The following is a 24,509-nucleotide window of genomic DNA, read 5'->3' as shown; positions in this document are numbered from 1 at the left end:
TCCCAGCGCAGCCTTCGCTCAGGACCAGAGTGCCTGGGTTTAAATCCTGACTCTGTTACCTACGAGCTGAGAGTCCTTGAGCAAGTGACTAGGCCTCTGTGTGTCCAGGTTTTCTCCTTTATAAAATGAGGATAATAGTGCCTACAGCACACAGAACTTACAAGGGTTGAATTAATGCAAACAAGTGCTTGGAACGGTGTCTGGTATTTTATAAGTCTGGTACACATATTTCTTACTTGTTTACCTGCTTACTGCCTACCTGCCTCCCACCTAGAATGTGAGCTCTGAAAGGGTCAGGGCCCTACCTGTCCTGTTAGTACTACATCCCCTAGTGTCTACCAAAATTCCAGGTGTGTAGTAAGTTGTCCATTATATTTGTTGGATGGATGGCAGGGTGGATGATGGAAGGATGGATGAATAGATCTTTCTAGGATGGAAAGATGGATAGATGGATGGAAGGAAGGAAGAGTAGATGCAAGGACGGAAGGAAGAATGGATGGATGGATGGACGGATGGATGGATGGACGGACGGACGGACGGACGGATGGATGGATGGATGAAGCAGAGAAGTAAACCACATGCGTGGGCCACCACTCATTCTCGGTGGTCACATCTTTCCATGCTCTTCTTTCTCTTTCCTAGTCCAAATAACAGCTGGCACTGGGGAGTTTTGCCTACATCAGATCTTACACTCGCTGGCTGGATGGTGTATGACATTTGCTGGTGTAAAGAGTGAATACTGGCCAGGAGCCCCAGGAAAGGCCTATGTGAAGGGAAGGGCAGTCTTGGTGGACACGAGAATTTCTGTGGGGGCGGGGGGCTTGGCAACACGGAGATAAAAGTCTCTCTGAGCAGGGAGCAGTGAGAGCAGGGCTCAGAGGCCTGAAGGTGCAAAATGCCTCTGGGGAAAAGTGGGTTGTCTGGAAGGGCTGAGGCATGGAGTGAGCAGCAGGGATGAGAGATGACCCTGGATGGGCAACTGGCTACATGTGGGCGGCACTGACAGGCAGGCTAGGGAGTCACTCACTGAAGGTTCCAAACGCAGTGGAGTTGGGGCCGCCCCACAGACATCCACTGTGCTGGCCGCGCTAGACAGGCCAGAGGGCCAGGAAGGTAGCAGAAGGCTGTGCCGACCATTCAGGAAAGAGTTGGGAGGCCTGAACTGGGGAACTTAGGAACCATGGTGCACAAGGAGCCATTCCTGCAAAAGCCTGGTGGCCAGAGACAGTCCCCCAAGCCAACGTGACCCCAACCTTACCTGCACCAGATTCCAGCCTTGGAGAGATTCTGCGATGATGGATGTAACGGACGGACAGACTCCTCCAAACACCATCAAGTGATTCGGCCCATATTTTATTGCATCGTAGAAGGCTTTCAACCCTTTCGCATTATCACACTGGGGAGCAACAGACAGAAAGAGAAGCCTGAATTAGAAACAGCTTTCCCCAGGGACAGGGGCCCGACGGTAGATTCACACAAACAAATTTCCTCATGGGAAACCTTCTGGGTTTCAGCTGCCCCATCGGGAGGCCTCTCCTGCAGCCAGCCCCGAACCCATGCTGTAAGCTCAGTGAGTGTGATGATGGTCGCCCCACCCATCTCAGCTCTCATCCCCCCAACACTCCCCCGCCCCATGCAACTCCAGGTCCTCTGGCTCTCCTGCTACTTCCCTGCAGAAAGCACGGAGGAAAGAGCCCCCAAATGCCTCACTCTGGAGTCTCCCTCCTCCTGGGGTCATTTATATTTTAAAAGAAGACAAATCCACACCCATTAGAATGGCTATTATCAAAACAGCACAAAACAGTAAGTGTCGGCGAGGATGTGGAGAATTCAAACCACGGCGAGTTGCTTGTGGGAATGTGCACTGGGTAGCTGCAAGAGAAAACAGCATTGCAGTTCCCCCCAAAGTGAAGCAGGGTTACTATACGAGCCAGCACTCCACTTCTGGATGGACAGCCAGAGGAACTGACAGCCGGGACTCAAAGGGATATTCGCCCACCCGTGTTCACAGCAGCATTAGTCACAATAGCCAAAAAGGTGAAAACAACCCAAATATCCATCAAGAGATGAAGGGATGAATAAAATGTGATCTCTACACACACAACGGAATATTTTTCAGTCTTAGAAAGGCGATTCTGACACACGCAACAACGTGGGTGAACCTTGATGACTTTATGCTAAATGAAATAAACCAGATACAGAAAGACAGCTATTGACTGCAGGATTCCACTTAGGTGAGGTCTCGAGAGGAGTCAAATTCATGGACACAGAAGACTGGTGGCTGCCAGGGGCTGGGGGGAAGGGAATGGGAAGTTCGTGTTTCAGTTTGGGAAGATGAAAAAGTTCTGGAGATGGATGGTGGTGATGGCCGCACATCAACGTGCATGTACCGACTGCCACTGAAGTGTACGCTTAAAAACGGTTCAGATGGTAAATTTTGTCCTGTGCATATTTTATCACAATAAAAAAAGAAGAAGAAAAGGAGGAGGAAGAAGGGGAGAAAGAAAAGGAAGAGGAGGAGGAGGAGAAGAATCTGAAGAGGAGAATTCGTTCAGCAACACTCTGCCAAGCACTGCAGTGTTCAGTCCAGAGCTGGGTGCTTAGGTAACATGAAAGCTGGACACAGCTCCTGCTAGGGAGCTCCCACACCAGAGGGGAAAACCGACCCCCAAAAGGGACCCCAGTGATCCAGTGTGGAAACGAACGAGGACAGACGTCCCCAAATGTCGGGAGTCCCTCCTTCCACCTATACCTCTGTCATTTAAACCGGCTGTCATCTCTTCCCTGCGTGGAGGCCCCGGCGCCTAGCAGGGCTCCTTGCTTCCCCTGGGGCCCAGCTAAGCCTGCTCACCACCCAGCCGTCTAAGGGCTCTTTATAAAACATAAACCAGTCCTTCTGACTGTCCTGCTTTCCGCGCATTTAAAACCCAACCTCCTAGCAGAATGTAATTCTCAAAAGGTTAAAAACATAATTCTCATGAAAATTGATAGTGGTCGTATGTCAACCTTTTATTTAACTCATTACTAAGGGGATCTGCAGGATGGCAAAGTGGACTCAAGAGAAAATTTGAGAGACAGGGATTTTTATAGTGAATGGAAAAATAAGGAATAAGGTAAGATTGCCAAATTAGATACAAAACGGGTTAATGTCCTACAGGACAATAAAATGATAACCATTGTGGACAGAAAAGCACTGAAGCCTAGCACATCTTGTCGGTTTTAGAGAATTGTAAGGGGTCTGGGTCTTAAGTTCCACCCGTCAGATGGAAGGGCTGCTAGAAAACGCTCTAAGTGTTAAGCTAATTGCTTATATAATAACTACTTTGTATAATTTACAAGTTTGGGACCAGAGTCTGAACCCTCCCTATCATAATGGACACAAGAAGCCACTAGGTCCAGCCCTGCCTCCCACTCTGACCTGATTTTCCTCCACTCTGTTCCTTGCTCACCAACTACAGCTCATCAGCCTCCTTTCTGTTCCTTGAAATGGAAAGCAATTTCATTCCTGCCTCTGGGCCTTTGCACTTGCTGTTTTCTTTGCCAGCAACAATATTCACTTGTTTCTTGGAAAGGTTCACTCCTTCTCATCATCTAGGACTTGGTATAGCTGTTACCTCCTCGGAGAGGTCATCACTGTCCCCCTATCCAAAATGTCCCCCACCTCCACTCACTGCCCAAGATGCTACCTTATTTATTGCCCTAAGGCAGTTCCTAAAATTATCTGAAATCATTCTGTTTTTTTGTTGCCTATATATTGACTGGCCTCCCAACTAGAAGGTGAGACCCCGAAGGCAAGGATTGTTGTCACTGTTTTCACAGCCGTCTTGCCAGCGCTCAGGAAGGGGCAGCAAGAATCTGTTGCGTGCGTGAAGGAGCCCTCTGACACCCTCCCTGTACCTGCTCTCTCTCCTCTCCCTGTATGTCCACGTCTCTCCTCTTCCTTTTGTCTTCTTCTCCATTCTGGGTCCTCCTCTTCCTTTCTGCTCCCTCTCCCTTCCCCTTAAGTGATCATAATGTGGGACCAGAGCGGCTCGGTTGACCCTGCTCCCTTTTCATTTGAGAGACTCTGGCCTCAGAGGGCCCACTGTCCAGCAGCGGCAGTGAGATCGCAGTGGGTGGCCATGTCACACAGGGCACAGTGGTTGTGCAGGGGAGGGGGAGGGCCCAGCAGGCGGTAAGCACCCGGGGGAGGGCCGGGGGTGGGGACGAGTGAGGGGGGGAAGGCCAAAGGCCCTGCGCAAGGCTAAGAAGTGCAGCCGGCAGAGATCTGGGAAATGATTCCATTTTTAAATTTAAATTTATTGTAAAAATTGACCACATTAAGTTTTCTTCTGCTAAGAAAGAAAGAGAGAAAGAGAAAATGAAAAATGGGAAGGAAGGAGGGAGGGAAAGAAGAAAGAATGAGTTCTTTTTGCTTCTTGGGGCCTCTATTAATTGTCCTTGTTCCTTGACTGAAGGCGACGCTTCCCACCCTGAGAGGAACACAGCAGCTATAACAGAGCAGTTCATGTTTTAATTGTTTCTACCATGATTTACCGACTCATTTCCCATTTTAATACATTCTTGTAATGATTTTTAGCTTGTTTCCTAATCTGTAGCTAATGACAATGATAATACAGTACCGCAAGATTTATAATCAAAGTTGCATTAAAATAATATTAGCAACAATGAACTTATTAATACTTGTTTGCTCTGCAAACATTTCCCGATACCTCGTCTGTGCAAGATTCTGTATTAATGATGATGTCCTGACTTCTCACAAATACACAATCTGAATGTCAACTCAAGAGTAGCAGAATATTTGACAACCAGTATTTGAACCGGAAGAATATTCTCGTGTTTGCAAATGTTTACCCTGCTCCATTTTCACCAGGCTGGGTGTGGAAGGTGGAATTCTGGCCCCTAAGACCTGTGCCCCTCGATCTTACACTCATGGATACGTTACACGGCGGAAAGGATTTGAAGATAGAATTAAGGTTTCTTATCAGCTGACTTTAAATAATTATCCAGGTGGTCAGCGTCATCACACAAGCCCCGACAAACAGAGATCTCTTTTGCTGGTAGAGGGAGTGAAATCAGAGACTCCAAGCATGAGATCAATTCCGTGTGCCTGTTGGCTTGAAGATGAAGGGGGCCACATGTTAACAAAATGGGGCCCTCAGTCCTACAATCAAAAGGAACTGGATCTTCCCCAGTGCAGCCTCTAGCTAAGAACCCTACCCAGCCGACACCTTGATTTTGACCTTGGAAGCCCTGAGCAGGGGACCCAACAGAATCATGCAATGCCCGGACTTCTGGCCCGGGGACTGTGAGCCGATGCACGGCTGTGGAGTAAACCACTGCATCTGTGGTAATCTGGTATAGCAGCAACGGAAAACTAACACAGTGAAGCAGAATGAGAAAAGTAAGAACAGTGAGGGTTTCTTTAAAGTTAAATGTATTTCATTTCAAAAGTTATCCTTAATTTGTAGATAAGATACTTCAGAGTTTGTATGGCGTTGAAATGTTTTTCTGTTATAAAATTATAGATAGTAGAATGGTTTCTGAAAAATAAATTTGTTTTCTTTAATGTTTATGTATTTTTGAGAGAGAGAAGAAGAGGGAGAGGGCATGATTGGAGGAGGGTCAGAGAGAGAGTGAGAGGATCTGAAGCAGGCTCTGTGCTGACAGGAGAGAGTTCAATGCGGGGCTCGAACTCACAGATGATGAGATCATGACCTGAGCCAAAGTCAGACGCTTAACCGACTGAGCCACCCAGGCGCCCCTTTAATGTCTTAATGTGATAAAATAAAGTGTTTATTTTTAATTTAAAAATTTTTTTGATGTTTATTTATTTTTGAGGGAGCGACGGAGTGCAAGTGAGGGAGGGGCAGAGAGAGACGGAGACACAGAGTCCGAGGCAGGCTCCTGGCTGTCAGCACACAACCTGATGCAGGGCTCGAACTCACAAACCGTGAGATCGTGACCTGAGCCAACAACAGATGCTTAACTGACTGAACCACCCAGGTGCCCCAAAGTGTGTGTTTGTTTTTCAAATAGAAGTTTGTCTTCCATGTCCCCACCCCCACTTTGCTTCTACAGCTTTCACTGGTGTGTGAAACCCAAAAGCGTGGGCATCGCTAATCTAGCTAGCCTTGTTCCTTCATTTTCAGACGCCAACCCCGAGGACTAGAGGAGGGAAGGGGTTTGTCGCTGTCCTGTCAGGGTTAGGGGAGGGATTTCAGGATTCCCAGTTCAGAGCTTCCTCAACAATCTGGAGAACTCAGCTCAACAGCCAATGGTGATGTTAAAGCTAGCAGTGTTCTAGAAAGGACCACTTCCCTCAGAATAATGCTTCAAGCCCAGGCCTCCTCCTGACTCGTGCTCTGGACCTGAGGCAGGATAAACCACCTACTGGGCACGAGGCACACTGCCCTGGCTCCCCTAAAGACAGCACTCTGGAAGTAACTACCCAACAAAAGTCGCATGCGCCTACCTGTCCCATTTTAGATGCTATTCTCCCTCGTTCTCATTTCTTGTTTTGTTTTTTTTTAACTTTTTAATGTTTATTTATTTTTGAGAGACAGAGACACTGAGCATGAGCAGGGGAGGGGCAGAGAGAGAGACACAGAATCTGAAGCAGGCTCCAGGCTCTGAGCTGTCAGCACAGAGCCCGATGCGAGGCTCGAACCCATGAACTGTGAGATTATGACCTGAGCAGAAGTCAGACACTTAACAGACTGAGCCACCCCGGTGCCCCTCCCTCATCCTCATTTCTGATACTGTATCTTCTTGCCTGATAGGATGGAGTCCTAACCAGAGGGCCTTTTCAGCTGACCAAAGCCCAGTCTCTGGAGGAACCAGATTGGAGGCTATGAATTGGGAGGCCCTCAGGGGTCTGCCTAGGACCCGGCAGAGGGGTTTTGGAGCCAGCAAGGGGGTCTCTGGGCTCCTAGCAGCTCTGCCTGTATCTGTTCTATATTCAGCATCAAGGTTCCCACATCATACTTAATTTGAAAAAGGGGGTTCTATTGCTGGTAGCATAAAATGTCTGAAAATCACGAAGGGGGTGACTCCAGAGGTCCTTGCCCAGTTTGGGCCTGGGGAAGGGCAGGTGAATGTCCGGCGAGGCTGGGTGACCCAGTCACTGGAGCTCACTCCCTGCAAGTTAGTCCACTGCACACCGGTTTGCCTGATAATCAATTCACCGAATTGCTGGGGGGAATTTCTCTCAGCTGGAGTTTCCCCAAGGACTCCTTGCGGACACTTCACATGGCCGCTTTGCAAGGATTTGTCCTTCCAGCTTAGGTGAAAGTCAATTTCACCTGCATTTCACATTTCAGTCCTTCCTTCAGGCCGTCCTTGGAGATGCTCCCCTAATGCCTGTTTATTATCGTCTTCTTCTTGCAGACATCGGACCCGCCCCTGCATGAGCCAGGGCAATGCCACTGCTTTTCTATTCCCCCACTTAAGGTGTCTGTCAGACGGCTTTTAGTGAGCCGGTCACTGGGCAAAACTATCATTCTGAGAAACTGTTTATGGCAAGTTGTCTTTGAGCGATTTGGCATTTGATGAATTGCTCTCAGAGCCCCCATAAGGAGGTTCTCGTGTCCTGGAAGAAAGCTCTGGGCTTTATCGTTTCTCCAACGTCCCCACGTACCCTGCTAGAACTTTCCCACCTACTCACCTCTGGAGGGCATTCTGACGGCTGGCAGGGCCAACCCTGGCGGGCACACAGGGGAGACCATTCCTTCGGGTCTCACGCTCTCATGCAACGGTTCAAAGCTTAGGGATGGACCACAGCCTCTGGTCTGCAGTTTTGCCACTTGGCCATGGGCTCCTGCACACAGTAGACCCTCTGTAACTGGCGCTTCCCCCACCCCACTCCCCTTTCCCTGTCCGGTATGTTTCCTCTTTGCCCTCCGCGGACCCCGACTCTACGGCAGCTCATGGTCACTGCCCCCAAAGTCCCTTCCCCGGTTTCATTTCCAATGGCTCCTCCTTCCTGGTAAGGACGGACTTGTCACAGAGAAATCATAACTGGCTCCTACAGGCTCTTAAAATTCAGCACCTATAAATGGGAATGGATCCCAAAGCCATGAAAATCCATTTTTTTAATGAAAAAGTAGAACTCCGGACTACATTCCATTTTCATTTAAATCTCGTTTTTAAAGAATTAAAATACCTTTTGGACTCACACATGTCAAAGCAAATGTTGCCGAGCGTTAAAATGTAAAAATGCCAAGAAAATGTCACAGTTAATAATGGCCAGTTTGAAACTGAGAATTTACTCCGTACAGAAGTTCCGCATTGAAGAAGAGTTTCAGAACTGATGTGTCCACCCTGCCCCAGCTACAAAGTCCCCCTCTGTGCCTCCTGCAGGAAGAGTCAGCATCTGCTTACACCCCTCCAGTGGCAGGGGCTCACTACCTCACCAGGGCGCTAATTTGTCATTGGCCGGCTCTGCTTCTTAGAAAGTTCTTAGGTGGGTCTTGAAATCACCCTCCTTTTGCATTTCCTTTTCAAGTTCTCATTCTAGAGCAAAGGTCAGCAAACTTTTCCTGTGAAGCGCCAGGCAGTAAATATTTTAGGCTTTGTGGACCGTATTTGCAACTTGTCAACCCTTTGTAGCACAAAAGCAGCCACAGACAATACATAAACAAACGAGCGTGGCTGCAGTCCAATAAAATTGAGTTTACCAAAACAGGCAGCAGGCAGATTTGGGCCACGGGCCATAGTTTGTGCACCCCAGCTCTGGAACTTGTTAGAATACATACAGTCTTCCATTCCCGTGAGAGCCCCACGGATACCTAAACTCAGCCAGCCTGACTTGGTCCATGACATGCTTTCAAGCCAAATGACCCTTCACTCTTCTAATCATCGTCTTATGATGTGGTTTCATGCCTTTTCCATCCGTGATCATCCTCTGGAAAAGGCTCCAGAGGGCAGACATTTCTAGGAGGCACAGAAAAGTCACATAGCTGGCATGCATACTGCACTCACTGCCTAGGAGGCACGGTACTAAGAACGTCATGTGACTTATCCTATTCGTTACACTATCATTATAAGGTAGATACTATTATTTTTCCACCCTTACAGAGAAGGAAACAGACATTTAGAGGAGTTAAATAACTTGCCCTTGGTCACATAAAGGGTGACGATTCAATGCCAGGCAGTGTCACTTCAGAGCACGGTTTTACTTTAAGTGGGAATATGTTACTCTAAGATGTTTCACTTGCAGAAAAGAATGTACCTTATACATACAACTTAGATAAAGTATGAAAAATAGTAAAACGAACATGCAGTGTACCCAACACCCAGCTTATGGGCAAGCCTGTGTGTGGCCACCTTGCATATCCCCCTCATTCACCCAGGGAGCATCCCTACTCTGGATTTATCCTTCTTTGCTTTCCTTCCTTCCTTCCTTCCTTCCTTCCTTCCTTCCTTCCTTCCTTCCTTCCTTCCTCCCTCCCTCCCTCCCTCCCTCCCTTCCTTCCTTTCAAGAGATAGGGGGGCTGAGGGAGAGAGAATCCCAAGCAGGCTCCATGCTCAACGCAAAGCCCAGGGAGCACCCCTACTCTGGATTTTTCCTTCCTTCCCTCCCTCCTTCCCTCCTTCCTTCCTTCCTCTGAGAGATAGAGAGGGGGGTTGAGGGAGAGAGAATCCCAAGCAGTCTCCATCAACGCAAAGCCCAACGCAAGGCTTGATCCTACAGCCCTGGGGTCATGACCTGAGCTGAAATGACGAGTCGGGCGGATCACTGACTGAGCTATATATATATATATATGTAGAATCATGCTGTATATTTTGCCTGAAACTTGAACTGAAAACCTCTTTACGGCTTCACGTTACGTTTGTGAGATGTGTGTTCCTGAACAAAGCTGTGGCTCATTCATGTCAGAGCTGTGTAGCATTCTGTGGTAGGACTACGCCGTGGATTATTTGTTTGTTGCCCTGTCGACGGACGCGTGGATTGTCTCCAGTATTCTGTGTGGCTGCTGCTGTAAGTAAGACGGCCGCACACTTCTACACATGGCACACACGCGGGCCTCCTGCAGCGTCTGAACCTGGAAATGGAGTCATGAAATCACAGCACCTCCCACATCTTTTCAAAGTGGTTTTATCCATTTACACTCCTGCCGTCAGTGTTTAAGAAGTCTCACCACTCCACATCCTCACCAACTGCAATTTTTGCCAACCCTGTGAGTACTTGATGTCATTTCAATTTGTATGTTCCTGATTATTAAAGAGGATAAGCCATCTTTTCATATGTTTATAGGTGTTTCTGTTTCCTCTTTTGGACCAGCGACTGCCTATTTTTCTTTGGGGTTGTCTTTTCTTTATTGATTTGTTCAGAGCATGCCTCGATGTAATACTAAACTGAATGAAATGATCACGTCCCGCATTTTGAGCATGGACTTCTATTAATGCGACCTTAGAATGCAGTCCTTGTATTTAGCACCTGTTTCACACGGAGCTTACCGTCAGTAAAAACTACTAAATCAGCACACATATTCTTGGTAACAAAACACCTTTGAAACTTTCTCAGGGTAGGGGGGAAGAAGAAAAAGACTACTTGATGATAAATGCAGCCAACCAAAATATGACTCAAAAACCACAGATCTCAGGAACAGAGGCTTGTGATTAAAAAGGAGCAATCGTGGGGCGCCTGGGTGGCTTAGTCGGTTAAGCGTCCGACTTTCGCTTAGGTCATGATCTCGCGGTTCGTGGGTTCGAGCCCCGTGTCGGGCTCTGTGCTGACTGCCAGCTCAGAGCCTGGAGCCTGTTTCAGAGTCTGTGTCTCCCTCTCTCTCTGATCCTCCCCTGCTCACGCTGTCTCTCTCTCTCTCTCCTAGAAATAAATAAAAAATATTAAAAAATGTATTTAAAAATTTTTAAAAAATAAATAAAAAGGAGCAATCGTGTGCGCTGGACCCATTTCACGTGAAAAACCTGCAGTGTGAAGATACTAATGTAACATAAACCTCAGAAAGAGGAGGAGGGAAAAGGAGTCATAAGTTTGCAAATTTCCTCTTCTTCCACAAGAAAACTTTAACTCATACTATTTAAAATTGAAAACAGGGGGCGCCTGGGTGGTTCAGTTGGTTAAGCGTCCAATATCGGCTGAGGTCATGATCTCGCGGTCTGTGGGTTTGAGCCCCGCATCGGGCTCTGTGCTGACAGCTAGCTCAGAGCCTGGAGCCTGCTTCAGATTTTGTGTCTCCCCCTCTCTCTGCCCCTCCCCTGCCTCAAGCTCTGTCTCTCTCTGTCCCAAAGATAAATAAACATTAAAAAATAAATAAATAAAATAAAATAATAGAGAAAATGGGAGGGGCACCTAGGCGGCTCAGTTGGTTAAGCATCTAACTCTTGATCTTGGCTCAGGGCATGATCTCGTGGTCCGTGGGTTCAAGCCCTGCTTCACGCTCTGTGCTGACAGCTCAGAGCCTGGAGCCGGCTTCAGATTCTGCGTCTCCCTTTCTCTCTGCCCCTCTCCTGCTCGTGCTCTGTCTCTCCCTGTCTCAAAAATAAATAAACTATAAAAAAATTTAAATAGCGCGTAGTAATGATCTTATTTTATGAAATTATTTCTGTCCATCTCTTTCCATATAACATATGCATGGAGAGATGTCTGTAAGGAGACTCATCTAATGTTAAAAATGGTGAAATTTTGAATGATTTTTTTTAACTCTCTTCTTCGTACTTTTTTGTTTGCTTGAAAACTTTTTTAATGCATATATTATTTTTATAGAGATGGAAGGCTGTTTTTAAACAGGTAGGCTTCTCACACCAAGCGTACTTTCTCAACCATTGTAAATCTCTAATGCTGTCCTTCCATGGCTGGCTTTCTGAGCTGAGAAACAGGACTTTACATTTCTTATTGCTAAATCATATTTAAAATCAGCCCAGCACCATGCCCAGCTGAATCAAACACACACTATACTGTTTTTCCATCGAAATGAACTCCTTTAGACATTTCCTGAGCATGTATTAAGTGCTAGGAAAAACAACTAAGTCCCTGTGACATACAAAATTCCCTGAAGAGAGTAGATACCCAAGAAATATTTACTGATGTATTAAATTTGGAAATAATAGGAATAATAATAACAACACAGCAAACCTTTTTACTAGTCATGCCAGGTACTAGTCTCATTTCTTTAAATATATTAACTCACTTAATCCTCACAACAACCCTATGAAGCATGTCCTTCTATTGCTCATATTTTAATATATGAAGGAACTGAGGGTCAGAGAGGTGAGGAATTTGCACACAGTTTGAACAGCGAGTGAGAGGCAGAGTTGGGATACAGACTCTGAATCCCTGTTCTGAGGTGTGTGTGTTCTGACCTCCTCCCGGGGCACACAGTGACACGACATTCTACAGTCTCCCTGGCAACCAGGTGTGACCACTGAGCTCTGGCCACCGGCATGGGCTTGGCCTCTGAAACCGTTCCATGGGCGCTCTGTGCTCTCGCTTCTACCCGCAGTGAGGGGGGAAGACTCTGATGACCTAGGAGTGGTGGAGGCTCCCCATCCCCGAGTCCCTGTGGCCACCACAGGGCCAAGTAGGACTGCTACTTCAAGAGAAACCGTCAGCAGGAGAACAGTCTCAAGAGCTGCCGGCCTCCGGGAGCCGTACCTTCAGGATATGCCTCACTCCTGCCGGCCACCCAACCCGACTGAGCAGGGAGGTGGAGTGGGGGGCTCACCGTTTCTGGCCAGCACAAGACTCAACAACAGGCAAGCTTTGAGCCTCTGGCCTGGCCGGGACTTTCTCAGAGCAGCAATGTGGCCTGTGCCTCTTCCCCCCCACCCTGCTTCCTTCCCCACTAACCCCAGCCTTTCACGGGGAGACAGACCTGCCCACAGTCAGAAGATCCATCCTGCCTTCCTCTGCTCCCTCCCCCCTTACCTTTCCCGACCTTTCTAACTCCATCGGGGCACCTGCTTCCCAGAGTGCCCAACCAACACACCCCTCCCCTGACCTGCACTTGACTATGACACAAGCAAGCAATCGCCTTCATATATGAAGGTACTGTAACACAACGGTGTTTGTTACTGTAATTAGACAGCACCGACTAATAACCATTTGTTCTAACCACCTGCTGTAAGAAATCTGAAATGTAAGAGATCAAAACCCCCAGAAAACCATTAGAAAAAGGTGAAACTTTAAAGACTGACAGGAAATGGTAGAAAGAACGTGTGCTGTGCATTTAAATATTTCCCCTGTCCTGCAGGCCACTGACGTCAAGCCAGAATTCAAAGGACATCAGCACACACAGCTCAGATTTGCTGCACTGGGCTGTCTCGTCCCCTCTGCCCCCCGTGTCCAGCCAAGGGCCTGGATCCAAACAGGTGTTTAATACATATTGGCTGGACAACATGGTGCCATGTGGTGGATGCAGTCCCTGTGGATGGATACAACCTGAAATAAAAAGTAGTCATATCTGTATCTCTGTCCCAAAGAGCTTATTAACTCCAGCCATCATGAGTTTTTCACACCCTATCCTCGGAGTGATGGACAGACCATCTGCTTCTAGAAGCCTCCAGAGACTGTCCATCCTGGATACTGAGAAAAACTGGCATTTCTGTGTTCTCCCTGAAGTTGTCACTCTGAATTCTTGGCCAGCTGCAGACTGTGTTATTTGAGGATGATGGGGCCACAGCTCACATCTCTCCCCTGCGTGGGTAAAGCCATCTACACAAAACAAAATGTTTTTCAGACCGGTGGATACAAACTGCGTCTTGTGGTTAGCTGTCGATAAGTGCCCCCGCATATGCAGGTGTGACATTTTTAAAAGTCAGGGTCACGAACGCAAAACATAGGCAGGCTGCCTGTCAGGAGGCAGGGGAAAGAGGTAGTGGTGACGGCGATGTTCCTTCCCACAAGTTTGCTCAAATATCACAGGTTGTCAGCCCTTCCCCTGGGGATGGGGGCCCAGGTCACCTGCTGAAGAGGGACTGCATGCCAGCCGCGTGTCACCGAGCAACCTCTCCACCCCACACACGCCTCCACAGTGCTTTTCTGAGGGGCATCCTGGCTCCACGTTTGCTGAGGGGGGTGGGATGTGGGAGGGGGTTGAGACATGGCCCCTGTCCTCAGGGACTTACATTCTAGAGGCGGCAAGAGACACAGAAACAATTTGGTAAAATGTGGTGCGGGGCGCAACAGACTTGGATCAGTTATACAGCATGCGTTTCCTCCAAGGATACTCACAGGGCAGGGGGGATTAAACACCAGGCCCTGGGGCAGGTGCTGGGGACAGCCTCGGCCATCAGGGAACGCGTGACAGAAGGCTGAAACAAAAAGCTGTGACCCAAGGCAGAATAGAAGTGGGAACCACTGGAGACACACAAGTCACTCAACAAAGGAAGGAATATTCAAGTCACATTGACATACTCTGCCCAGACTTCAAGGAAGAGGTGCATTCAAGCTGAGCCTTGAAGGTGTGAAAGAGACGGAGGGGACGCAGGCACAGCAGGCTGAGCTCTCGCGCGAGGATGGGAAAGTGCCAGGCATAGTGGAGAAATGGTCTTTGCTTCTGGGGCAGGGGCACAGGGTGCAGAGGGGAAGTGGCAAACGGGTGGGGTGAGCCAGCACCTTGGGGAAGCTTGGACAGCTGGACAGCAGGCAGGTCTGGATTGCTTTCCTTTGGGCAGCAGGAAGCCCTTTCTTTAACCAGGGGAGTGCCTAGATGGAAGCTGGTTTTACACAAACGCCTCTGGAGGCTGGGGTACAGGAAGGAGGCCTGGGGGAGGAGGTCAGCTGGGAGGGAGGGACCACAGTCCAGATGTAAGGCCTGATGGTGAACCTGGTCCAGCACCCCTGGGAAAAACATGTGCCCAGAGCAGAGCTCACTTTGTCAGGTCCCTTAACTCAATGGTTCTGAGACTTGACCATTACATGACATCAACAGGACCCAGTCAAATGGGTCAATCTCAACAGCCTCCTTAACGGGACCCAGGGGTTGGGAAGACCAATGAGGGAAGAGACCAAAGAAAGAAGCCCTGCTCTGTGGAGCATGGGATCCGGTCCTGCACAAGGTGAGGCCAGGCCTGCCACTGCCTGGTCCTGTGACCTCTTCCTCACCGGGCTTCACTTGTAAGACAGGAAGGTTGAGTTAGCAGATTTATCAGTCAGGAGAGGCGAGGCTATGCTGCGGCAACAGACATGCCCAGCTCTCAATGGAACATCCCCAAAGGTCAATGGGACGCTCCAGAAATACTGACTTCTCTCTCAGTGAAGGGGGCTCAATTGCATCATAGTAAGTCAGGGGTCTAAACTCATGGGATGACCGCCATCTTAAGTGCTGCCATTTGCCAAAGGAGAAGGAAAAAGAAAATTCTCGAGAGGCTCAACCAGCAATTAAATGGAACTCATTGACCATACTTGACCCAGGAAAGTCCCAGGAACCCAAAGTGCAACCCGGCCAGCAGGAGAGGGCGCCTGGGCATCAGGGAACCTACAAATGACTGCCACCCTCCATTCCCTGATTCCCCCATGCCCTAACAGTCTGTGTTCGGGTTGGTGCTCAAGGCCAGAGTTTGGTTCAATTTATACGTATCGAACTAACATTTCTTTAGCATTGACCTACGTGCCAGGCACCATGCTAAACTCTCTATATGCATTACCTCATTTATTATTCATAATGAACCTTGGTTAATATTTGCAACGACCCTGTAAAATGGATACCAACACTACCCCTCATTTAACAGAGGAGAAAATACAAGCTCAGGGAGCTTACCTGAAAAGCTTGAGGTCACATGACAAGTTAAGTCCTGACCCCAGGACTCAAACCAAGGCCATACAACCTCTGCCTCTTATTCTCCGTGCCGTCCAGAAATGGGGCTCACTGCAGGGGGAGGCTGTAGAAAGGATTACTTCACCGAGTAAAGGAGTAAACTAGTAAAAGACTCAAAGCCTGAAATTCCATGGGGAGAGACAAGGAGACAGGAGGCGTGGAGCAAGTCTTGCGAACAGCAAATGGGTCTCTGGGTTGGAGCATCCCTGGGCAAACGAAAGACATGAGAGACGGATTGGAAAGGGGGCTTGCGCACCTAATACAGACGAGGTTGCAGCCTATCCTGGGGGACCCAGGGAGCTTCTGTTTTATTTTGTGTTTGTTTTTAACCATTTTAATCATTTTTAAGTGTACCATTCAGTGGCATTAAGTGCACCTACAATGTGGTGTGACCATCATCAGTATCTATTTCCAGAATGTTTTCATCATGGCAAACAGAAAAGCTCATACCTATTAAACCCCGGGGGCATTGTTAAAAGAGCTTAACCTGATAATGACATCACCAGGGCTGAGATGGGAGGACAACCCTGTCTGTCGCTTGAAGGGCGATATGAAGGCAGAGATGCTGGGCAAGGGGCTATGTCACCAGGCCAGCGTGGGGGTCTAGGTGGGAGACCTAGGAGCAAAGACCAGGCAGTAAGGGAAGCGGAGGGAAGGGTCGGACAGAAAGCAGAGGAAGGGAAGCCTCAGGGGGAGAGGGGAGTCCTAGGTTTCCTCCAGGGTCCTGTGCATCCTGGCCACCGGGAAGTGAGGTGGAGAAGCCAGGAGGGGATGCGGGGCCCTGGGGACACTGCCGAGTCCAGCGCAGGCAGATGCAGGTTAGGGGCTGGCCGGCTGCCCGCTCCACTGGCTCTCCCTGGGGCCCTGGGGTCCCGTCCTTCCTGGGACACGGTCCAGAGCTGTCCCCCTAGCACTCCCAGAGGTCTGCAGCGTGCCACGGCTTCCTGCCTCCGCTCGCTCACTAGACGCCCACTTGGAGGTGAGTGGTGACTGCAGGCCTGATGGGCTTGTCACCCCCTCGGCCCACAGCCACACTCATCACTCAGGAGGCTCGTCCTCCATCAGCAGCTGCTCACTCAGAGTTAATTATGTGTCTCTCCTGTCCTCCAGCAGGAGACAGGGCAGTCACTCCCCCCCTGATGGATGGAGGCCGGCCTCTGTCACACACCACCTCAACCAGGGGACTCGACTCAGGGACTTTCCAATTCCCCAGTGCCATCATACGCCTTTCACCTCTGCTGCAGGCACCTGTCTTCTGAGCTCCTTTCGGGAAGTCGTTTCCCCTGTGCCTCGACCCCCGGGGCCAGCTCCCCCAGCTCCCCTCCCCATGGCCACCTGACCCCCCAGGCGCAGTGCTGACCTCATATGCAAGTTGACTTCGGGGGTCCTACTTGCACAGGCAGCCTTGGGCCCAGCTGTGTGCCCATCTCAACCCCTTCTTCCTGTACCCTAGCTTCTCCAAGTCTGAAGTCCTAACACACTTACCCAGGTCAGCATCCCCAGGGCCCGATCCTTGCCTTCCCCCTCGCCCCCCGCCGCCCTATATCCTTCCCATGGCTGAAGTCCTGCTTGGTGGTCTCCAAGTCCCCAGGGCACTGCCCGCCCCGACTGCAGTGCTTGGGGCCGCCCCTGGACCCTGAAGGATGCGAAGCTTCTCCCTGCCAAGAAAACATGCAATGGGGTTTCAGCTCGGAGCCCAGCTGGAAAGACAGACCAGAAAACAGATACCACCAAGAACTTCTCCGGAAGAAGGAATTCTTTAAAAAAGTAGGACCCAGGGAGGAAGTGCTGGTAGAGTTAGGGGGAGGCTCCAGAAAGGGGGATTCATTTCAGGGCTGGGGCCCCGGAAAAGGCTCCTGTAGGTCTTGGGGTAGCAGTTAGGGATCAGGTGCACTTGGGGGTATGATCCACTCTGAAGAAGCCCCTTTGCAAGACCCCTTGACCAGGTGGCTGGCAAAGCTCCAAGAGCAACAGCCTCTGGGAGGCCAGGGGTGGGTCCAGGTCCCCAGAGGACAGCCCGTCACAAGCTGGGTGGGCAGCTCACACCCCTGCACCTCCCTCTTGTGGAAACAGACAAGCAGGCTGAGAAGGCCTAACTCTCGGGCAAAGGGCTAGATGGGACGGAGCCCTGAGCCAGCTATGAATGCTGTGTTTATTCAGTTTGCTGCATCAGGCATTTACTAAGCATCTCCTGCAAGCCATGCCCTATGCCAGGGGCTGGGAAAACAGAGGGAAACGAGTCAGAACCCTGACTCAACTAGCTCACAAGGCAGTGGGGATGAGAGAGAAGCGAGGGAGCAATTGCGGCAGGGGATGGGAAAGATTGCTATGAAAAGGACTGCAGTGTGGGGCCCAGAAAAGGCCACTGAATCCAGTACCAGCAGTCAGGGTAGGTTTCCTGCAGGAGGAGGCACTTATGCTGAATCTTGAAACACGAGGAGAAATCAGCCAGATGGAGAGGGTGGAGGAGGGTGGCCCACTCTGAGAAGAGCATTCGTTCAGTCATTCACTCTACATGAATTTCATGAGCACCCACTATGTGTCAGACACTGTGACAGGTGGTGGGGACGCAGCAGGGAACCAAATCCCCACCCTCGGAGAGCTTCCATTCCAGCCACTCTAGTCGGGGCAGGAGAGAATAAATAAGTGGGGTAAGTAAAATAGTAGTAAACATCAGATAATGCAGTGATCGGTAAAATGTGTTATACGGTGATGAGTGCTAAATGGAAAACTTAAGTGGGGGGACAGGTGTAGGGTGGTGGTGGGGGAGTGAGCTCTTGGATTCCCTATCAGCAATGACGGATACCCAGAAGAGAGTGCGGGGAGTGCAGAGAAGGTGAGAGGCTGTGCCTGGCGGCGGGTGTCAGGAGAAGCCAGGGAGGCCAGCACGGCAGTGGTACAGGGCAGTGGTACAGCGGCCGGCAGCCCCAGGAGAGCATCAGGGGGAATTCGTAACGGTAATCTTCATTACCACTGCCGTGGTTCCTAACGTACTACTGAAGGTCAAAGCAACTAAGAACCATAATAGCTTGGGGAAAGTCCCTTCCAAGTCCAGAAGCATCCGAGCCTGGCCAATGAAAACAGAATCCCAGAACCGGAGGGATCGAGAAGCCTCTAGATGGCCTCACCCCGGGTTAGTGTGACCTGCTAGAGGCAGATGAGCACAGGAGGTGATGGAAACATAGGCAGAAAAACAGCTGAGCCGGAGGAAGGGTCTTGGAGCCCCGGACCCAGGCCCCGGGGTACGGAAGCAGCCGAACCAGGAGCCGTCACCCGGCCTCCATCTTCTCCTGTCAACTCCTGACTAGTGCCTGCTGGGAAGGTCTCCACCCTCCTGAGCTTCTTGTAACACAGATCTACGGAGCCTCCCTCCCTCACATGGCAGGGGGCAGTCAGGCTGGATGGGGACAATGCAGTCTGGGGATGAAGGGCCCCCAGTCCTAGGGCAGAGCCTGTCCTGGGACTGAAGTCCTAGGCTCCTGTTGGTTTGCTGTTTGCTGGGTGACCCTGACTCAACCCCTCCTGTTTCTGGGCTTCAGGTTCCTGGTCCTGGGACAGCCTTCAGGATCTCCAAACTCCAGGGTTCGGGGAGGTTTCTTATAGGCAGAAATTTGGTCCCTCTAGAGCAGGTGCTGCCAGACCCACCCCGCCAAAACTGGGCCCAGTTCTAACCACAAGAGGCCTTCCGCCCAGCCCAGGGTGGGTCAAAAGTGAGGCTGCCCGTGGCCTCCACAGTGGCCCCTCCCCCGGGACTCTGCTCTTGACACACCCGCCCTGGCCTCCTGGGCCCCTTCCCAGGTGGAGGGCAAAGAAAAATTACCTTCATAAATCCTGCAAAGAGAACAGGAGGATTTTTCAGGGTTTATTCATTTTCATGCAGAAGAAAATATGATGATTTTTCCCCAAGTAGCAACCTTGCTGTGAAATTCTTACTTTGTTTTCTTTTTAGGTTTAACAGATCTTTCCTGTGCCTTAAAAAAAAATTATATGAATGCAGTTCTTGAAATTAAAAAAAAAAAAAAGCAAGCAGGAAGTGAAATGAGGCAGATAAAGAGGATAAATATTGCATGATTCACTTAGATGAGGGACGTAGAAGAGTCAAATTCATGGAGACAGAAAGTAGAGTGGTGTCTCCCAGGGGCTGGGGGAGGAGCATGGGTGGGAGGGGGCTAGGGGTTAATAGGTACAGAGTTTCGGTCCAGAAGATGAGGAGTTCTGGAGATGGCCAGCAGGGACGAATGCACAAAACCGTGAATGTACTTGGTGCCACCGGACTGTACACTTAAAAATGGCTCACATGGTAAATTTGATGTTATGTATATTTCCCCACAATTTGAACAAAACAAGCAGGAACGTGATAATGTCTTCCCAGGACCGGTCTCAGGGCCTCCCCTGGGCCTCAGTTTTCTAATCTTAAAATGGGAGATAAATCCATTCCTCCTTACTCCCTGAGCCTCGGTATGGAAAGGGAGCGCACGCCTTTGTTCTCTGCAGGGCCAGGAAAGTGGTTTTCAAATGCACCATCCAAAGAAACTAGAGAGACATAAAATGGAACGCCATCACGAATACACGGAAGCACAAAGCAGCCTCACGTCTGGAGGATGGACTCGTGCGCGGTCAGCAGGCTGGAGGCCTCCTTGCCGAGCTCCCGTCTGCCCTCTGGGCGTGAGGAAACTGGAGTGGAGAGGAGGGCAGGAAGTTGCCAAGAGCACATGGCAAGTCACCGAGCAAGCTGGGCCCGACCCTCCCGCCCCAGCCACATGCTCCCCTCACCCAACAAGAGACCCCAACTCCTTAGGCCGCAACCGCACGTGGATTCCCCCTCACAGACACCCCACATTGTCTGTGCCTGGCCAAGCCCAGCACATCCTGCCTCATTCTGGAAGCCTCTACTGGGTGAGATACTCTAGCACTGTCCAGAATGGAATGGCCCAGGGCAGCCCCTGGAGTGTGGCTCCCTAAGGACGGGGCTATATCCTGTACCTCTGGAGCATAACGGTCTAGGGTCCTGCTGTGAAGCCAGGTGCCTGGTTTCACATCTCCCACTTACTGGCCAACTGACCTTGGGCCGATTCCGGTCAGTTCACTTTCCTCAGGTCCACCGTGGCCCTGGCACACACGAGGTGCTGAGGGAATGTTTGCTGGGCACCCAGCAAAATTGGACATTTCGTCCAATGGGGGGACGAAAGTAGTTGTGGTGGTGGGCTTGAGGGTAGATGCTGGCCTGTGAGTTCCTTTCTGTGGCTTCACATTAAATTTTTTTTTAATGTTTATTTATCATTGAGAGACAGAGACAGAGCATGATCACAGGAGGGGCAGAGAGAGGGAGGGACACAGAATCCAATGCAGGCTCCAGGATCCAAGCTATTAGCACAGAGCCCAACGCCGGGCTCAAACTCATGAACTGTGAGATCATGACCTGAGCTGAAGTTGGACGCTCAACCGACTGAGCCACCCAGGCGCCCCTCTGGGGCTTCACATTAAATGACACTAGAGACCCCAGGATGGTCCCTGCCCTAGCTGGTCCTTCCTGAGGCAACGAGAGGGGGATATCTTCAGGAGCCCCCCACTTTTTACTCCTCTAAAAGCCCGGGCCAGCTCAGCCGTGTGACGGAAGGAGCGGGTGGTGTGGTCACGACAGGCACCATATGGGAACCCGCCCCTCGCTATTTCCAGCCAATCTGTTGACATGACAACCAGGCTTCCCGACCCTGCCACGCAGCCTCCGTCCTAGGGCTTGTGCTGGGTGCCAGGCGCATCCTTTAGCAGCTGCCTCCCAGGCTGCAGGCGCATTTTCAGACTCTGTCAAGACCCTTCCCCTGAACAGCAGCAGACAGGGATGTTGGGACAGGCATCTCCGTGCAGTGGGCATGGGAACTGGCAGCTTTGCTCTTCAAAGCCCAAAAGTGGAGCTTATTAAGCAAGCACATAGGGGTGCCTGGGTGGCTCAGTCGGTTAAGCTTCCGACTTTGATTCAAGTCATGATCATACCATTTGTGGATTCGAGCCCCGCATTGGGCTCTATGCTGACAGCTCAGAGCCTGGAGCCTGCTTCAAATTCTGTGTCTCCCTCTCTCTCTCTGCCACATTGCTGCTCTCTCTCTCTCTCTCCATCGTTAAAACTAAATTAAAAAAAAAAAGCAAGCACAGAGGAAGGGGTGACCCCACAACATCTCAGAGCTTTCCAGGAAACCCTGGGCCTACTTGCCTTTCCTAACTGGCTGCTGATGAAGGCCCACCCCTATGCCCTGCTCAGGCTCCAGATACTCATATTTTAGGAGCTGTCAGGCCAGGAAGGGCTCACAGAGGTCATGTGGGCCCAGGATGCACTGCACTGTTGGGGAACCCAACGGGTGAGTCTTATCTGAAATCACACAGAACCCCAGACTACTGCAGGAATCCCCCCCAGCCCCCCACCGCCATCAACATTCCATTCATGTTGCTCTCAAATAGGCAAAAGAACATGCTGGATTCTTCTACACAACAACAGAGCACACAGAATTGTATTGTATCATATTGTAATTAAATGTTTATTTATTTTGAGAGACAGTGAGTGAATGAGCACCACCAGGTGAGGGGCAGAGAGAGAGGGAGAGAGAGGGAATCCTAAGCTGACTCTGCACTGATAGCTCAGAGCCCAATGTGGGGTTCAAACTCACGAACTGTGGGATCATGAGCTGAGCCGAAATCCAGAGTCTGGCGCTTAACAGACTGAGCCACCCAGAAGCCCCCAGAATTTTATTTTTCAATCAGCAACTTTGTAACCACAAACGACATGCCGGGGACCACACACAAGGACTGAGCTCTCCACTCCTGAGGCTCACAAATGGCCAGGCAAACCCTAAACTCTTCACAAACATCATCTCAAGTAGCCAATGTTTACAGCACCCCCATTTTGCAGATTTGGAAGCAGCAGTTGAGAGCGTTGAAGCACCCAACTCAGGGGCACACTGATGGGGGGGGGGGAGCTGGGCTTGGAGCCTGCCTGGCTAGGCACCTACCCATGACTTCAGGAGGCCTGGGAGGTGGGGACACCAAGGATGACGGTGCAGCAGGCCTCGGAGTCACCCAGGGTCACAGTGCCGATGAGGAAACTTCCAGCAATATGCTCAGAGAAGTGAGGGTGAATGAAACCATGCACGGGGAGGAGAAGGGCTCTTGGGGGGGCGGGGAGCAGGAAAGAGTATTCATCTATTAATCGTTCTGAGAGCCGTGCCCGGAACTAGGCACCTTTGATTGCACTATCCGTCCGCCTTGCTTGAGGATTTCTTAGGGGACGGAGGGTCAGTGAGCACAGCGGCAGAGGCTGGAAGACGCTTGTCGGAGGAAAGCTTTCTACCTGTTAAGACGACGCTTTAATTTTCTGCAGCTCGGGAAATGCCTCACCTGCTTCCCGGGTACAAAGTATGCACTCCTCCATCCAGAGAGCTCATGCACACTAAGTTCTCCACATTCTCTCGAAACGGCATGGATGTAAGAGTACACGGGGGGTGGGGGGTAGGGTGGGGGGGAAGTGCTGTTAACAGAGAACATACTAGAGGACAAAGGAATTTCACGAGGAGGCCGGCTGATGCAGTCTGCTGAAATAAATAAATTAAAACGTGGCATTGTCGTCTCTTTGTGTACGCTAGTTTTAATTACTATTTACAGAACAACAGAAACTTCACATGTGCAAGAAGAAACACAAAGTCCCAAGCTTGGGCATCGTCATCAGACTCTGCATTAACAGATCTACTTTGGGGCCCTGGGCGAGCGGCCTTTCTTTTCAGCTGTGGTGGCAAGGCCTCGCCAGGGGCCCGGGTACCCCTGAAGCGCCTTCAATGTTTTTCCACACGGCTGGTGGATGCACGGATCTGAAAGCCCATCCGGTGATCATGAGTGCAGTTAACTTGGTCATGAGTGCAGCACTGCAACCCGTCCCGGCCCCAGAGACCCCCCACGGGCCATGCAGGATGGACAGGAGTTGCTCTGTTTGGTCACAGCACACACACACACACACACACACACACACACACACACACACACACACGCCACCTGACCCCACCCCTGTCCTCTGCATGGGTTTCACTCTTGGGGACCAGCCTGCTGTTGCCGTGGCTGGCCCCCACTCCTGGGGGAGGGCATCCCTGAGCCATCTCTCTCAAACTCTGTGCCATTTTGCCCATCCGAGCATGAGAGAAGATGCGCACCCTCAGTTGAAGGTTCAGAGGGGAGAGATGTGGAGGGTCTCACTCCCGAGTGGGGCCTTGAGGGTGAAGAGTCCAACCCGGGAATTTCAAACTCTGTTCCCACAGGAGCCCCTCAAAGCAGGCGCTGACATAGCGTGAGCCCACTGGGCAGGGCTCTGGATCCCCATCACCGTCTGGCCACGAGGGCTCCCTTCGACTGACTTTATACACTGGGCTTCTGGGGAGTTTTGTTCCCGTGGAGGGATCTGTAGCTTGTCAGGAGAGCGGAAGCCAACAGACCGGGACAGACGACGTGAGGGGGTCTGCCATGTGACCATGCCCCTAACCATCAGCCAGGTCTGCAAAACCCACAACCCGCGGTTAGTGCTCTAGGCCTCCGCAGCAGATAAAGCTCTCTCCCAAACGAGCTCCAGAAGGTTTGGCCAAAAGGACAACAGCAAAAAGTAAAACACAACCAAACCTCCAGGAAGCAAGTATAAGCTTAGAATTTCAACACAGGGTGAGGGGACCAGGGTTTTCCTTTGCCCCGAGTGGGGTT

The 24,509-nt window shown here is 50.5% G+C and overlaps 1 protein-coding gene and 1 long non-coding RNA gene across 2 annotated transcripts in view; one reads left to right on the top strand and one right to left on the bottom strand.

Moving 5' to 3' along the window:
* GABBR2 (gamma-aminobutyric acid type B receptor subunit 2) overlaps nt 1–24,509 on the bottom strand; it is a 351,725-nt gene that overhangs the window by 238,046 nt on the left and 89,170 nt on the right. Inside the window, exon 2 of the mRNA XM_077756059.1 lies at nt 1,259–1,396. Coding sequence (XP_077612185.1) covers nt 1,259–1,396 — 138 coding nt within the window. The remainder of the gene's footprint in view (nt 1–1,258; nt 1,397–24,509) is intronic.
* Nucleotides 12,386–13,432, top strand: LOC144224981 (uncharacterized). The gene is made up of 2 exons (XR_013333191.1): nt 12,386–12,720; nt 13,218–13,432. It is a non-coding gene; the product is annotated as an uncharacterized LOC144224981 (long non-coding RNA).

The sequence above is a fragment of the Crocuta crocuta genome, unplaced genomic scaffold (assembly GCF_008692635.1).
Source record: "Crocuta crocuta isolate KB4526 unplaced genomic scaffold, BGI_CrCroc_1.0 scaffold431, whole genome shotgun sequence".
Lineage (NCBI taxonomy): Eukaryota > Metazoa > Chordata > Mammalia > Carnivora > Hyaenidae > Crocuta > Crocuta crocuta.
Note: the sequence above shows the minus strand (reverse complement) of the source record. Positions and strands in the feature narration are given on the sequence as shown.